The sequence below is a fragment of the Prionailurus bengalensis genome, chromosome D4 (genome assembly GCF_016509475.1).
Source record: "Prionailurus bengalensis isolate Pbe53 chromosome D4, Fcat_Pben_1.1_paternal_pri, whole genome shotgun sequence".
NCBI classification, from domain to species: Eukaryota; Metazoa; Chordata; class Mammalia; order Carnivora; family Felidae; genus Prionailurus; species Prionailurus bengalensis.
In genome coordinates this window covers 59,209,443-59,224,288 of record NC_057359.1, presented here as the reverse complement: position 1 = coordinate 59,224,288, position 14,846 = coordinate 59,209,443, and the positions used below count along the sequence as shown (strand labels likewise).

General features: G+C 41.1%; 1 protein-coding gene across 1 annotated transcript; it reads left to right on the top strand.

The window, feature by feature from the left end:
* The first annotated feature begins 4,173 nt into the window (after positions 1-4,173).
* TOMM5 (translocase of outer mitochondrial membrane 5) lies at positions 4,174-8,818 on the top strand. The gene is made up of 2 exons (XM_043565625.1): positions 4,174-4,377; positions 8,460-8,818. Exons 1-2 carry the CDS (start codon positions 4,257-4,259, stop codon positions 8,492-8,494), a joined length of 156 nt encoding a protein of 51 aa, XP_043421560.1. The 5' UTR covers positions 4,174-4,256; the 3' UTR covers positions 8,495-8,818.
* Positions 8,819-14,846: the final 6,028 nt, after the last annotated feature.

Genomic DNA, 14,846 nt, shown 5'->3' with positions numbered 1-14,846 from the left:
CTAAGTGAACTTCAAAACAAAGTTTATTTTGGGAACACCAGCCTATGTTCATCTCCTGAAGGAATGAGGAAGGAGAGGTGTGCAGCTGGATAACAGAACAGTCCAGATTAACTACCGGTGATAGGGGTGGAAACATGGAAAGAAGGACTGCCATCAGCCTCTTGATGAAGAGCAGCAAGGCTTTATCCTGTCCCTCCCAAGCTGAAGTTGAACAACACCCCATTCTTCCAGTCCTTACCTCTGAGGGGAAGATCATCAATGAGAATATCCACAAAGTATTAAAGCTGCAAGGTAATGGTGAAAAGTGCTGAACTGCGAGCCCAGAGACCTACCTCAGTTCCAACTAGCTCTACCTCTAACTAGGTTCCTTCTGGACCTCAGTATCCTTATCTGTCAGATGAAGGGGTTCAAATATTCGATTCCCAAGGCCTATAGCTCCCTATACATTAGAAACCACAAGGTTACTGTGATTACATGTTGGAATTATTCCCCAATCATGAATCATCTATCAATCTCTGATCTTATAAATACAAATTCCTCCCCAATGATGGAAATCAAAGCATTTAATTTTCTCATGGATAAATTGTGCCCACTGTATGTTTGTGTGCTGTAGTGTCTGTGAAGTTGAGGCAAAGGAAATAGCTCCTAAAGCCCTCCTGGGATCAAAATGGAAAACAAGACAGGCTATGACATCAGCTACCATTTCCTCTATGATCAGACTAACACAAATATCAATATTAAATTATGTGTGTATAGTTTTTATTTTTGCTTTTCATGGCAAAATCATAGGGAATCCTTTGCTTTTAGCCTTTAATGCAAGGTTATGAAGGAAGAACAGGAAAAGACGAACATATAATTTCAGCATTTTTGAGCTGCAAGTGATTTTAAAGATCAGTCCCAAACCCCTGATCATTGCAATGAGGAAGAAAATGAAGAGTCCAAGCTGTGCCACAGCTCACTCCAGTGTTAACTTTCTGAAGTACATTCTCTCTGTTTGCCTCACTTAAACGAACCACCACCTACATGCCACCCCCAAAAAACGAGGGGCACTAAAGAAAGACAAAGAAAGGAGCCTAACCTCTTTTAATGAGTTTCCTCCTTTACAAGTTAGAAGAGCCAGGCAAGGGGAAGACAGGCTTCATCAGGATGAACATTTCTTTTTTTTTTTTCTTTTTTTTTCTTTTTTTTAACATTTTTTTTTATTTTATTTTTGGGACAGAGAGAGACAGAGCATGAACGGGGGAGGGGCAGAGAGAGAGGGAGACACAGAATCGGAAACAGGCTCCAGGCTCTGAGCCATCAGCCCAGAGCCTGACGCGGGGCTCGAACTCACGGACCGCGAGATCGTGACCTGGCTGAAGTCGGACACTTAACCGACTGCGCCACCCAGGCGCCCCTCTTTTTGTTTTTTCTTAATATTTACCTATTTATTTGGAGAGACACAGAGAGAGTGAGAGTGGGGGAGTGGCAGAGAGAAAGAAAGAGAGAGAGAGAGAGAGAGAGAGAGAGAGAGAGAGAGAGAATCCCAAGCAGGCTCCATACCCAGTGTGCAGTCCAACGCAGGGGCTCACTCTCACAATGCTGGGACCTGAGCTGAAATCGAGAGTCAGACACTCGACCAACCGAATCACCTGGCTGCCCCCAGGATGAACATTTCTGAAATAGTTCAGGAGCAGTTCGCCCTCCTAGATTGTATCCAGAACCAGTTCCTCACCTCAAGACCAACTGTTCCTTATTTCTATCCACTACCTTCCTGTCTCTCTACAGGTAGGCTGGCAAGCACAAAGCCTCTCTAAGAGAATTGTTAGGAGAATAATGTTGCCTTTTATCAGGTCAGCTAGTTGCCTCCACATCACCTGTCAGGTCAAGTGCTGCTTTACACAGCATTGGATGAATAAAATTCAAATGCTAAAAATTGGGTCTTTTTACCAAGATACACGATTTTCTGCTGCTAATTTCTTCCCTCTTTGGTTCCCTGTGAATTCAGGCAAGTTACTCAAAAGCATCTCAGTAAAGAAAAACTGGTAGTTCTATAGGAGGGCTGTTTTTCTAAACTCAGCATTAGGGATCTAAGTTACTGGCACACGTAAGAACTCATTCCTTGCCAGCTCATTTTGCCTCACTATTCAGACGGATGAGATGTACCTTATTGTTACAGTCTCCCTACCCCAGAAAATACACACTGGCTGTTTTGACGTCTGACCGACCACATTTGATAATATTTTGATATCCATATACTTCAGACCAGAATGCCCTAAATGACAAATGACACAATTAGAATTCAAAATGCTTAGACTGTTAGAACTGAAAGGGACTCTCAAGAGCACTTAATCATATCTTCTCCCTTCTCTCTTCTTCTAAAGAAATGGAGTTGCAGTGAAAGAGAGACTTGTCCTTCGTCACATGGCTTGATAGTGTCAGTGCCAAATCTAGAGGCCATGTCTCCAGTCTTCCTGTTCAGGTTCTTTCCACAGCCCCTGCCACTTTCCAGCATCAGTGCAGGCTTTCAACACTCTCAATGTGTTGGATGGAGGCTATTCCTTGGGAGTCAGCCCCTCCCATTCCAGAGTTGCCTCTGCTATTCCACTGCATGAATTATAGATAGAAGGGGTTACTAAAGCCTGAATGCACAGATGAGTTCTCTTTCTTGCCCCAATGTTTTATATTCTGTCAACCAGGAAGGTGGGCAGCAATGCTTTAGTGATCAGTTATCACAGTAAATTACTGTTCTAATTTATCCAAAATCCATTGTTGCTATGCAGTGGGCAATCTAGAAGGTACATTCTGGTTTTGAAATATGTGAGCAATTCAGTTATCTAATTTGTGTCTAAAAATGATATACGGCTAGTTGGCATGCAAAATTTGGGGCAGCGCTGTTTTGATGAATCTGTGGCAGGAAATCTGATTGCACTAAACCTCTACCTCCTGAGCCCAGTGATTCCCATCCAGGAAGGCACTAACCGTTAAAGACTAACAGAGGTGCAAGGGAAAGAGAATTCAACTTGGCATTATGATTACCTGCATTAGAACCCTGCCCCTGCCTATCACGAGCGGAATGACTTTAAGCAGTGCACTTGGTTTCTCAGCCTCCCTCTCCTCATTTGTAAAATGTTGAAGGGAGCTGAATTCGTTTTATACATACTATATTACTGTACCGATATTATAATTTGTAAGGATCACTTAAAACCAGAAATGAGAATACGGCAATAATATGGAGTTGAAAACTTTTATGCTTGGGTCCCACAAGTCTAAATACAAAACCCTACTGCAGGGGCACCTGGCTGGCTCTGTCAGTACAGCATGTGACTCTTGATCTTAGGGTCCAGAGTTTAAGCCCCAGGTTGGACATAGAGCTCATTTTTAAAAATAAATGTGTAAATAATAAAATGGGGATGACAATAACATTTATTTAAAAAACCTACTGCAATGGGGTGCTTGGGTGGCTCAGTTGGTCAGGCGTCCGTCTTCGGCCCAGGTCATGATCCCGTGCTTGGTGGGTTCTAGCCCCGCGTAGGGCTATGTGCTGACAGCTCGGAGCTCCGAGCCTGCTTCAGATTCTGTCTCTCTCCCTCTACCCCTTGCCTGCTTGCACTCTATCTCTCTGTCTCCCCAAAATAAATAAACATTAAAAAAAACCTACTGCATTTACTAGTTGTGTAATCTCAAGCAAGTGTCATCATCTTCATCTTTTTGTTTTAACTTACGAAAATTTTCAAACATACTCAAAATGGACTAAATTAAAACAATATGTTAATCACAAGCTTAAGCAATTTACAACGTTTTGCTAATACCGTTTCATTTTCCCTCCTCAACACTTTTTTCGCCCCTAAGGTATTTTAAAGTATTTGGGGGCAAGTTGTTTTTAAAGCTTTCTGTGCTTCAGTTTTCTCAACTAGGAAATGAAGGTTTTAATATCCAGTTCCCGGCGTAGAACGGTAATTATTATTATTTATAGTGGTATCTACTTGCTTCGCCCCTCTGAGGCGTAAAAGCACTTTGCGCTGTGGCGCGCCCAGCTCAAGACGAAGGTGTAAACAGCCAGGGGGACCGCTCGCTAAGACTGCGACCGCCCCCTTCAGGCAGCCCCCTGCAGAACCTCGCGGTCCGAACGAGGATTGTCCCTCGCAGCCTCCCGTCGCCGCGCGCGAAAACGAAGGGGCGGGAACAGGAAATGGGATAGGACAGAGTTCCGGGTGCCGGGCAGCCGCTGAGAGAAGCAGAACGTGGTAGTTGGTAGTGCAAAAAGGAAAGCCGGCATGTTCCGAATCGAGGGCCTCGCGCCGAAGCTGGACCCCGAGGAGATGAAACGGAAGATGCGCGAAGATGTGATCTCCTCCATACGGAACTTCCTCATCTACGTGGCCCTGCTGCGAGTCAGTGAGTGTCCTTCCAGGCTGCGGCCGTGAGACTAGCGGGAAGCTCGCGGACACCACCCACCTAACTGTGGTCCTATAGTCCTTGGGGGCCCTTGAGCGGAGTGAACTGGGCGGTCGCAGGGAGCGTGGGACATGCGCGTCGAGAGTGGCGGGCGCATGCGTGGCTTAGGGTCTGCGGGTCGGGGTCTGGGTACAGAAGTGCACGCGGTGGTCCGGACTGCGAGGGTTATCGTCCAGCTTCGCCCTGCCTTAGGAGAGCTTGAAGTGAAAGAGCCTCAAGGGATTATACCCCCCCCCCCATTCCTTAGCGGCTCCCACGTTTTGTAGACAGAAACGGAGATCTAGAGCAGAGAAATGGCTGGCTCAAGGTCACTCAGCGATTCAGTGAATGATCTTGGTCTAGAATCTAGAGCTCCTACTACCAGGTTTCCTCCCTTCAGTGCTGATCTCTGAAATACAAGAAGTTTTGCTTGTTAATACACAGGGTGAAATAAATAATTGCGGTGTTTTGTTTTGGTTTTTAAGGAATGAGAATAAAAGGATAGGAGTTTATAGCATTAATAATAATACCTGAAGGCTTATTTGAATTTATGTTTGGCAGAAACTTGTTTGACAGCGCTGTGAAGGAGGCCGGGCCAGAGATTCTGTATATCCCTTTTGCAAGTGAGAACTCACCCTTTAAAGGGGGTCTTAACGCAAAACATCAGCGTTAAAGGCACACTGAATATTAGATTTGGGCTTTGTAGGTCACTTCTGTAGTTTTATTGATACGCATCTCAAAAGTTATTTGCTCACACACACATACCCCGTTCTCAGTTCAGTACTCTTCATTGCACCTTGCTGTGTATTGCTGGCAGGGATGAAGGCATTCCAAGGTCACCCTGTGGAAGGCTCACGTTGGGCCTAGGCCAGAGCTCCTGAAGCCTGCCTGGTAACCCTTTAGTGACTATGCTACTACTCTGCTTCCCCAGGAGAGGGAGCCCTGCTGAATAGAAACTCCCAAGTCGTCCTCCTTCAACAGCTTTTTGCAACTCCCAACTTAACTTTCTCCTCTTACCTTTTTTTTGTTGACTTAGCTGCCAGTAAAATACTTGTTTCTTTTCAGTCACCTTTGTATCTGATATGAATTGGTTTTCTTTTAAAAAACTTACAGAATACTGTTCCACATTGCCACTCTTAAAATTGAGATGTACTTCATAATATATGGTTCACCCATTTAAAGTGTACAGTTCAACCTAAGCGTCTACCAATAAATGGATAAAGATGTGTATATACAGTGGAATATTACTTAGCCATAAAAATGAAACCTTGCCATTTGCAACAACCATGGGTGGGCCTATAGGTTATTATGCTAAGTGAAATCAGAGAAGGATGAATGCCATGATTCCACTTATATGTGGAATCTTTGAAAACAAATGAACAGGGCACCTGGGCGGCTCAGTCAGTTAAGCATCTGACTTTGGCTCGGGTCATGGTCTCGCAGTTTGTGAGTTCAAACCCACATCAGGCTCTCTGCTGTCCACAGAGCCTGCTTTGAATCCTCTGTCCCCCTCTCTCTCTGCCCTTCCCCTGCTTGCGCTCACTCTCTCAAAAACAAATAAGCATTTAAAAAAACAAATGAACAAACAAAACAGAAACAGACTCATAAATAGACAAACTGGTAGTTGCCAGTGGGGAATAGGATAGGGAATAGACAAAATAGGGGGAGGGGATTAAAAGGTACAAACTTGCAGTTATAAAAGAAGTCACAGGGATGCAATGTACAGCATAGAGAATAATACTATAATAATTTCTTGTGGTAACTAGAGTTATTGTGAATCACTTTGATGTATACCTGAAACTAATAGGGATACTGTATGTCAATTATACTTTAATTTAAAATAAAAACAATTTAAAAATAAAGTGAATAATGAATGGTTCTTAGCATGGTCAGAGTTTGCAATCATCACTACGATCCATTTTAGAACATTTTAACTCTAAAGTGAACTCCATGCCCATTAACTGTTCACTATTTTCCCCTTTCCCTTTCCCTTGGCAGCCACCAATCTACTTTCCATGTTTATGGATTTGCCTATTCTGGACATTTCATACCAATGGAATTGTAGAATATGTGACTTTTTGTGTCTAGCTTATTTCACTTTCCATGATGTTTTCAAAGTTCATCCATATTATAACGTGTATTAGTATTTCCTTCCTTTTTATTGCCAAATAACATTCCATTGTGTGGATATGCCACATTTTTATCCATTCACCTGATGGATGTTACAGTTTTGTCTGATAAGAATTAGTAGAGATACCTGGGAATATTGCCAACTTTGTCAGCCTTCAACAGATCTCAATATCTTCAGTTTAATATTAACAATATGTTTTATTACTTTCGTTATGGGTATTGAGAAGATACTTCTGGCAGCTCTTTTGGCCACACAGCCTCCGCCCCTTTTTTAAAAATTTAATTTATTGTGGTAAAATTTATCATCTTAAATATTTTTAAGTGTGTAGTTTAGTGGTATTGAATACATGCATAATGTTGTACAACCATCACCATCCATCTCTAGAACTCTTTATCTTGTAAAACTGAAGCTTTGTCTCTATGATTTTGACATCTCTTTAAGGATCTCATAAGTGGAATCATACAGTATTTGTCTTTTTGTAAATGGCTTATTTCATTTCACCTAGGGTCCATAAGGTTCCTCCATGTCATAGCGTATGTCAGAATCTCTTTTTAAGACTAATATTCCGTCGTATACCATTTTTGCTTCTCCAGTCATCTGTTTTTGGATTTGGGTTGCTTCTACATTTTAGCTACTGTGAATAATGCTGCTCTAACATGGATCTACAGATAACCCTATTTTTAATTTCCTAGGACCCACCATACTCTGATCCAAAGCAGTTGTACCATTTCCATTCCCACAAACAGTGCACAAGGGTTCCAAGTTTTCCACATCCTTGCCGACAGTTTGATTGTAGCCATCCTAATAGGTGTGAGGTGGTAGGTCACTGTAGTTTTAATTTGCATTTTCCTAGTGACTAGTAATGTTAAACCTCTTTTCGTGTGCTTATTTTGGCCACAGCGCTTTTTTTTTTTTTTTTTTTAATTTTTTTTTTCAACGTTTATTTATTTTTGGGACAGAGAGAGACAGAGCATGAACGGGGGAGGGGCAGAGAGAGAGGGAGACACAGAATCAGAAACAGGCTCCAGGCTCTGAGCCATCAGCCCAGAGCCCGACGCGGGGCTCGAACTCACGGACCGCGAGATCGTGACCTGGCTGAAGTCAGACGCTTAACCGACTGCGCCACCCAGGCGCCCCAGGCCACAGCGCTTTTACACAGGACAATAATATCACTTCTTTAGCTCCTTATGACAGCATTTTTTTTTTCTAGACATTTCTGTGTGTACCATCCTACCAGACCCCCATAAGCACTGAAGTAGGACTGGGGCACCTGGTTGGCTCAGTCGGTTAAGCATCTGGCTCTTGATTTCAGCTCAGGTTTCTGGCTCCGTGCTGGGCGTGGAGCCTCCTTAAGAGTCTCTCTCTGCTCCTACTCCATGGGTGCACACACATTCTCTCTCTCTGAACTGAAGTAGTTCACCTATATCATAGGTGATCTGGATTGCATAAGTGATATATAGCTAATCATTGGGAGAACCTAAATGTGTGTCTGGCTCTCCTCATTACCTTGTTAAGTGTTTTCTCCCACTTTCTGCCTTTTTTCAAATAGGTTTTAAAAGGTGGAAAATGCCAATTTGTTTCTTCAAGTGTTTTGTTCCTTTGATAGTTAAATTACCCAGAATAAAAAAATGTCCTTTGAAAGAGGATTGAATTTACTCTTTATGGCCCTATGAGGGAGAACTTCCTAGAGAAAAGATTTTATACAGTGTAAGAAAAACTTAGAATAGAGCTTCATGACACTGGAAAGACAGGGGGTCTCTTACTGGGTTGTGCAGGCCATCGTTTGGAGTCACTTAAAAAATGTATTGAACTAAATCCAAATCTGTAAGATTTTCCCCCCAGTCTTACAAATTCCATAATATAACTTATGGGCTAATAGATCTGAAATTCTGGATGTTTATTTTTCTTTCAGCACCTTTTATCCTAAAGAAACTGGATAGCATATGAAGATGAACATCACATGTGAATGCATGATAAGAGGAACCCGGTTACAACTTCTACTTCTATCTGCAAATGAATAGGCCCCGGAAGATGTAAGAGACTCTGAATGGACATAAAAATTCTACTAATTAAGAACAAGTTTGGCCTCTGGTAACTGACCTTCATAGCTAAAATTTAAAACTGCTTGAGAAGTAAAGACATTTTGTGGTGATGGTACACCCATATGCTTGTGATGTTTAGCCTCTGTGAATGTTGATATAATTAATTGTAAGTAATGTTAAACTCCATTTTTTAGCAAGTATAAATTATAAGGGAATTATGTCTGCAATAGCACTGTCTTGTTAGTCATTTCTGTTTACCTTTTTACTTCTGTCTGGAGTATATTTGTTGAAGAGTTCCTTTTGATTAGTTATATTTTACAGAAGCCAGCACACAGCCACAACAACATTTAAGCCCAGGACCATTAGTCTATATTTTTAATTAAAATACCAACTAAGAAAAAAATTGGATTTTATTTCTCTTAACCTGCTTTTTGCTGCAGACCAACAATCACTGGTGAGACCTCTTTAATATTGTTTATTACAAACTACGTTAATTTGAGTTACTCTTGTTTTGGACTGGAGGATTTGCTAATGCTGATAGAGTGAAATTATTTTATTAAGCAGTCTTTGTGAAAGGCAACATTACTGCTTGATGCTGGGAATATATAGTTCCACCAAAGGAAAAAATTGCTATAATTTAAGTCAAATAGTTCTCTAAGTTTGTTAGGGGAAGAGGACAGTCCTTAACTTTCTTTGTAGAGGCAACTTACATTCACCTCTTTTTAGGTAACTAAATTAGGTAGCTATATTGGTATATTTAGGTAACTATATTTACTTTTGTCTTTGAATAGCATGTTAGTATTGGTACTTTGTGATTTTTCTGTTGTAGACATTGCCTACTGACTTCTCTTTCCTATCCTTACCTCCAGCGCTCTTACCTCTTCTCATTTCTTCTTCTTTCCAATGTACTTATTTGTGTGCTTTCGTTTGAATTAATTTCATGAGGACTCTAAATGCCAGTTTTCTTTTTTTAATGTTTATTTTTGAGAGAGAGAGCGTGCACATGCGGGGGAAGGGCAGATAGAGAGGAAGACAGAATTCCAAGTAGGCTTTGTGTCATGAGCTTGGAGCCTGACTCAGGGCTCAAACCCACTGACCCTGAGATGACCTTAGCCAAAACCAGGAAGGAGTTAGATGTTTAACTGACTGAGCCAGGCGCCCATGTTTATTTTCCTTCCTGTACATCTTTCTGGTTTTCCGAGGCTTCATTTTCTATGAACTTAAAAACTGAATCAGCTAGACTCTTTGCCATATATCTACATTGTTCACAGTGTTCAGTTTCATCAAGCGTGCTGTTTCGTCTTCCCGATTAAGTCTTTACTGGGGCTTTCTGACCTGTCTCAGTCTGGGCTATAGTCGCCTGTGCCTGATGGATGGCTCTATTCTGGGATCTCCCTTTACCACAATCCTGGGAATTCCTTTTCCTTGTTTTCCATGTTGGATCTTTTGTTTCTGTATCTTGTATCTTGTTTATCTCCTGTCCAGTATGCATTTGCTCACTGAGTCTCTGTATTGAGTACAGTACCTGTGCCCATAACTGCCTGGCGGCATCCCACAATCCAAAGAACCCTCTATTTTACCCTTTTCAGAAAGTAAACTTCTGATTTGGGGAGGGAGCTAGGGAAAAGAGGCTGCTTAACTGTAAGTTGCAGAGAGCATTCTGAATACTTAAACCTTCAACCAGTTCTTACTTTAGTGCCTACCCCTTCATTCCTACTTCCAAAGGTCTATGAAGGCACCAGTTTCTGAACCTTTTAAGGATTCTGTGATGTGAATTGAGTTGTTTGTTTTGCTTTTCTACTGCTGACTCAGGATTCAGTTTTCTTGGGTCTACCATGTTAATTACTACTTGTCCATCCGCTTTCCAACTTCTTTTTGATGTTATCTCCTCTTCTCTTTTTCCATTCATTTAGGTTCATGGCTTAAAACAAAAATCTTTGCTGTCATTAAATGGAATTTTGGGAGGGAATGGAAGTAGGTGCATGTGCTCAATCTACCATCTTTACCTGAACAGCATGTATTTCTACTCTGTGATGCTGTGTTTCATGTTAGTAATTTATGTCCATTCCTGACCTAAAGAGGTACAGTATTTAGCACCATGGTCACAATCACTGACTCTAAAGACATGCAGACCTGATTTTGAGTCCTGATTCCAACAGTCAGGAGATGGATGCCTTTTAGCAAGTAAACCGCTATATCTCATCCTCTTTACCTGTAAGGTTAGCATAGTAGGAACATTTGTCCACTTCAAAGTGTATAAGCGTAAGGTAAGAGAATGCAAGAGGAGCAGTTAGCACCATGCCTGACATTTGGTAAGTGCTATTTATTGTTAATGGTTAGTGTTTGGTGTAAGGTGGTTAGAAGTGATTTGTGCTGGCATTCACTGCATTAGTAGGCTTCATTCATATTTTCAGATGCTGTGAGATAGCATGCTTATATTCTAATTGTATATAAACTTCAACAGTCAGTGTTAATGCCATTTTACAGATGGAGTTTGAGACTCTGGAAGATTTGATGGCTAATAAGTAGGTTTAGGGGCTTTTAATGGGTGTTGATTATACTCTATCCTTAAGTGCTTTTCTTGGAATATGTTGATTGTTACCCTGAATTCCAGCATATGTTCAGGCTAGAATAAAGGAAAAGTGATGGTGCAGTTTTTTATGACTGACTTTTTAAAATTCAGGCCATAAACTCCCTGGTTTTGGGAGGGCAGACTAATACTTACAACAAACAGTTCAGAAATAGTAGAGCAGACAACAGTTGGCCATGTGTATATATTTGGCTTGAACGTGTAATAAAAAATAGTAAAGAACCATAGCAGATTTGAGTTTTGTAAACTCTTAAAATGGAGCATAGAAAGAAATGCAGATAATTGAGAGAAAATGTTACTCCACAAACAAGTTTCATAAGGGATATGAACTGAGAATTTTGCTCCTAAATTAGGTTAGTCTTCTTCCTGGTACCAATAAGTTTTCTTTTTAAACTGTTTTATCACTGCTCTTTGAAATACTTCTGTGAAGTTAGCATTTCAGTTACGGTGTGTTCGTAGTTTATAGGTGGGCAAAATTGGGCCTAGATTTGGAAGGAAGAACAAGTGTAGGAATCTGAACTTTTTTCTTTTTCCCCTCCTTTGCTTGAGCTAAGCATCTCTCTTTAGCTATGACATCAGGCACCAGAGAATGTTGTGGATAGTATAGAAAGGAATTGAGCTAGACATTTTACTTTATTTTGCTATCACTTGATGACTTGATAAATTCTACATGTAGCTTCGGTCATCAAAGAAGCCACTAAAGCAGGAATTGGCAGACTTTTTCTGTTAAAGGTCAAATGGTAAATACTCCAGACTTTGTGAGCTCTGTGCTGTCGGCTCTTCTGTAGTAGTGTAAAACAGCCAGAGGCAGGGGCGCCTGGGTGGCTCGGCCAGTTAAGCGTCCGACTTCGGTTCAGGTCATGATCTCACCGTCCGTGAGTTCGAGCCCCGCGTCGGGCTCTGTGCTGACTGCTCAGAGCCTGGAGCCTGTTTCAGATTCTGTGTCTCCCTCTCTCTCTCTGCCCCTCCCCTGTTCATGCTCTGTCTCTCTCTGTCTCAAAAATAAATAAATGTTAAAAAAAAAAAAAATCAGCCAGAGGCAATGTGTGCACCACTGCAGCTGTGAGCCATCAGCAGCCAGCACTCAAAAGGTGCTGGGGGAATGAGTACCTTGGTCCTAAAGTTGAGATCTAAGTCGTTCACCACAACATCCACCATAGTCCTCTTGAATCCTTACTCTCCCCATGTACTGTGCCATTCCTCTGTTCCCTTTCACAGTTAAACACCTCAGTAAAGTGCTCTATATTTTCATATCCTTTCTCTGGTGATCTCCTGAACCCATTCCGGTTAGACATGCATCCCCAGTGATCCTCTGAAACTGCTCTTTGTCAAGGTTAACACTGACCTGTCTCACCCGATCTGCAGCACTCAACACTATTTCATTATTGTAACCACCTTGTGGGCCTTCCATAATACCAATTTCCTGATTTTCCTTCTTGCCACCCTTTCTAGTTCACTCATCCACTTTTTAAATGCTTTAGTAGGTTTCCCTTCATTTCTGACCTGAAACTTGCAATACCTCAGGCTTCAGTCCTCAGACCTCCTCTATTTACAGCAGAGATACTGCTGACTCTCCTGCTTAAAATTCTCCAGTGGTTTTCGATGTCACTCAGTAAAAACCACAGTCCTTCTGGTTGCCCACAAGGTTCTATACAATCTGGTCCTCATTACATCTCTGATCTCGTCTTTTATGACTCTTCCATCCTTCACTGCATTCCAGCTACACTGGTCTCCTTGCTTCCCCAAACTCACAAGCTGCTACCTCAGGGCCTTTGCACTGGCCATTTCCCCTGTGTGGAATGCCCTTCCCTTAGATTTTCAACTGCCTCACTCCCTTTCTCTCAGGTCTCTGCTTAAATGGCATTTTTTTTAGTGGGGCCTTTCCCAGCTCTTTTATAAGTTATAGGATTTTTCAACTTGTGAAAATCCAGCAAGTTGTACGCTTACTGACTTTTTTTCCATAGTTAAATTGTATTTCAAAAACATTTTTTTAACTACAACCTCTCCAGCACTCTATAACCCCCTTCTTTATTTTCCTTAATGGCATTTAAGATATTTTTCCTTATTTATGTTGTTAATTGTCTCTGTCCATCAAGTATGTGCTTGATGAGAGTAGGGATTTCATCTATTACGTTCACTGTAGTATCTTAGTATCTAGAAGACTGCCTGGTACCTCACAGGTACTCATTATTCATTGAATAATAGAGTGGAGAAGTTTTTAACTAGTTACGGGAAGTGTGAGAGTAAGCTAACTAGAAAAGGCCAAAAGGCTAAGCTTGTCAGATGAAATTGGTACCCCAGTTAAGATCCTGGATTATGAATTTGCAGTGCCTGGCTGTGGGCTTTTTCTCTAGCACTGCTCTGCTGTCCAGAGGCAGGCTCGGAGAAGGTGGAGAGTTGGATTCACCTAGGGCTGGGGCTTGTCACATGGCTGAGGTGAAATGACAGGGTCGGGAGTGATTGAAATAATGCACAAGGCATCTAAGTTGGGTAAGAAGGGAAAGGCAGGAAGTAGCTGGTGGACAGGAAGAACATAGAGGGGTCAGTCCTGCTGAGGGCAACTGTAGGAGTGAACACAGTGGAGCAGTAGCCCTGAACACCTCTTTGTATGCCCAAAATATCCTTCCTTCAGTTTCCATGGAGTTCCTGTTCTGCAAAATAGACTTCATTCGTTTTGTCTCTGAAGAGAGAAATATCATCAATGTGCTGTTAGCACAAGAGATGGTATGTTAAGAGTTTGTTGGTTTCACAGCTAAGTATGTATGGTGTGGTCCGATAAGGACCACATTTGACCTACTCCCACGACTTATTCTCCCCCAATTTGTACGTTCATTTAGGAGGAAAGAAAATCGCTAATTGAAAATATGTTCATACTCTGGTTTCTCTTCAGATCGCATAAATCTTTCGCCTTTAACTAAAGAAAATATGTTCATGATACCAAGAGACTGAAGACTAATTTTTATGGGACAGTGCGGAAACATCATGGAGACTACTGCTGGATGTCATACAGCAATGGGAGTTTATAAGATGCTTTTCTTCCCAAAATTCAGATTGCATTGCCTCTGATTATTTGAACTGATGACAGAGAAGCAATATATAGATAATTTAAAATAACAAATATTACAAAAAAGTTTTTAGAAATGTGATAGAAAAGAATTAAAACAAGGAAATATAGGAAATGGTGAAATGAATTGCTCATCTTAATATCATTAGTAAAAACAGCTTTTATTTGATTTTAGTGTACTTTTGAGTAAAATTTAATAGGCTTACTATTGAATCTTTATGTCAACTAAAGTTTTATAAATGCTCAATTTTCATAACTGTTGTTTTCATTGGTCTCAAGCAAATGAAACAAAAGATAAAATATCCTTAATAAAATATTACTAGCTTAGTGAAACAATGATTGCTGGTAAAGGGTTGAAGGGAAAGGCATTTAGTTTAACATCTACTTTTCCCATTTTAAGCTAACCTTCACTTTGGCTAGCAAGCACTGTAGTAAACTTTGCCCTAGATAATACAGACTCAAAATATCATTTTCCTTCTTCCTGATCCATGTCTAAAAATGGTAAAATAGTATATTTCATATATGTATGTATATATACATATAAAATGTTTCTTTTTGAGAGCTAGAGACAGTGTGCAAGCGGGGAAGGGGCAGAGAGAGAGG

What these genes read in the sequence shown, in the direction of transcription:
- TOMM5 (XM_043565625.1), top strand. Translation starts at nt 4,257, where the DNA reads ATGTTCCGAATCGAGGGCCTCGCGCCGAAGCTGGACCCCGAGGAGATG. An exon ending in CGTGGCCCTGCTGCGAGTCA is followed by an intron (nt 4,378 to 8,459) that starts GTGAGTGTCCTT and finishes TTTTTCTTTCAG; the next exon opens with CACCTTTTATCCTAAAGAAA.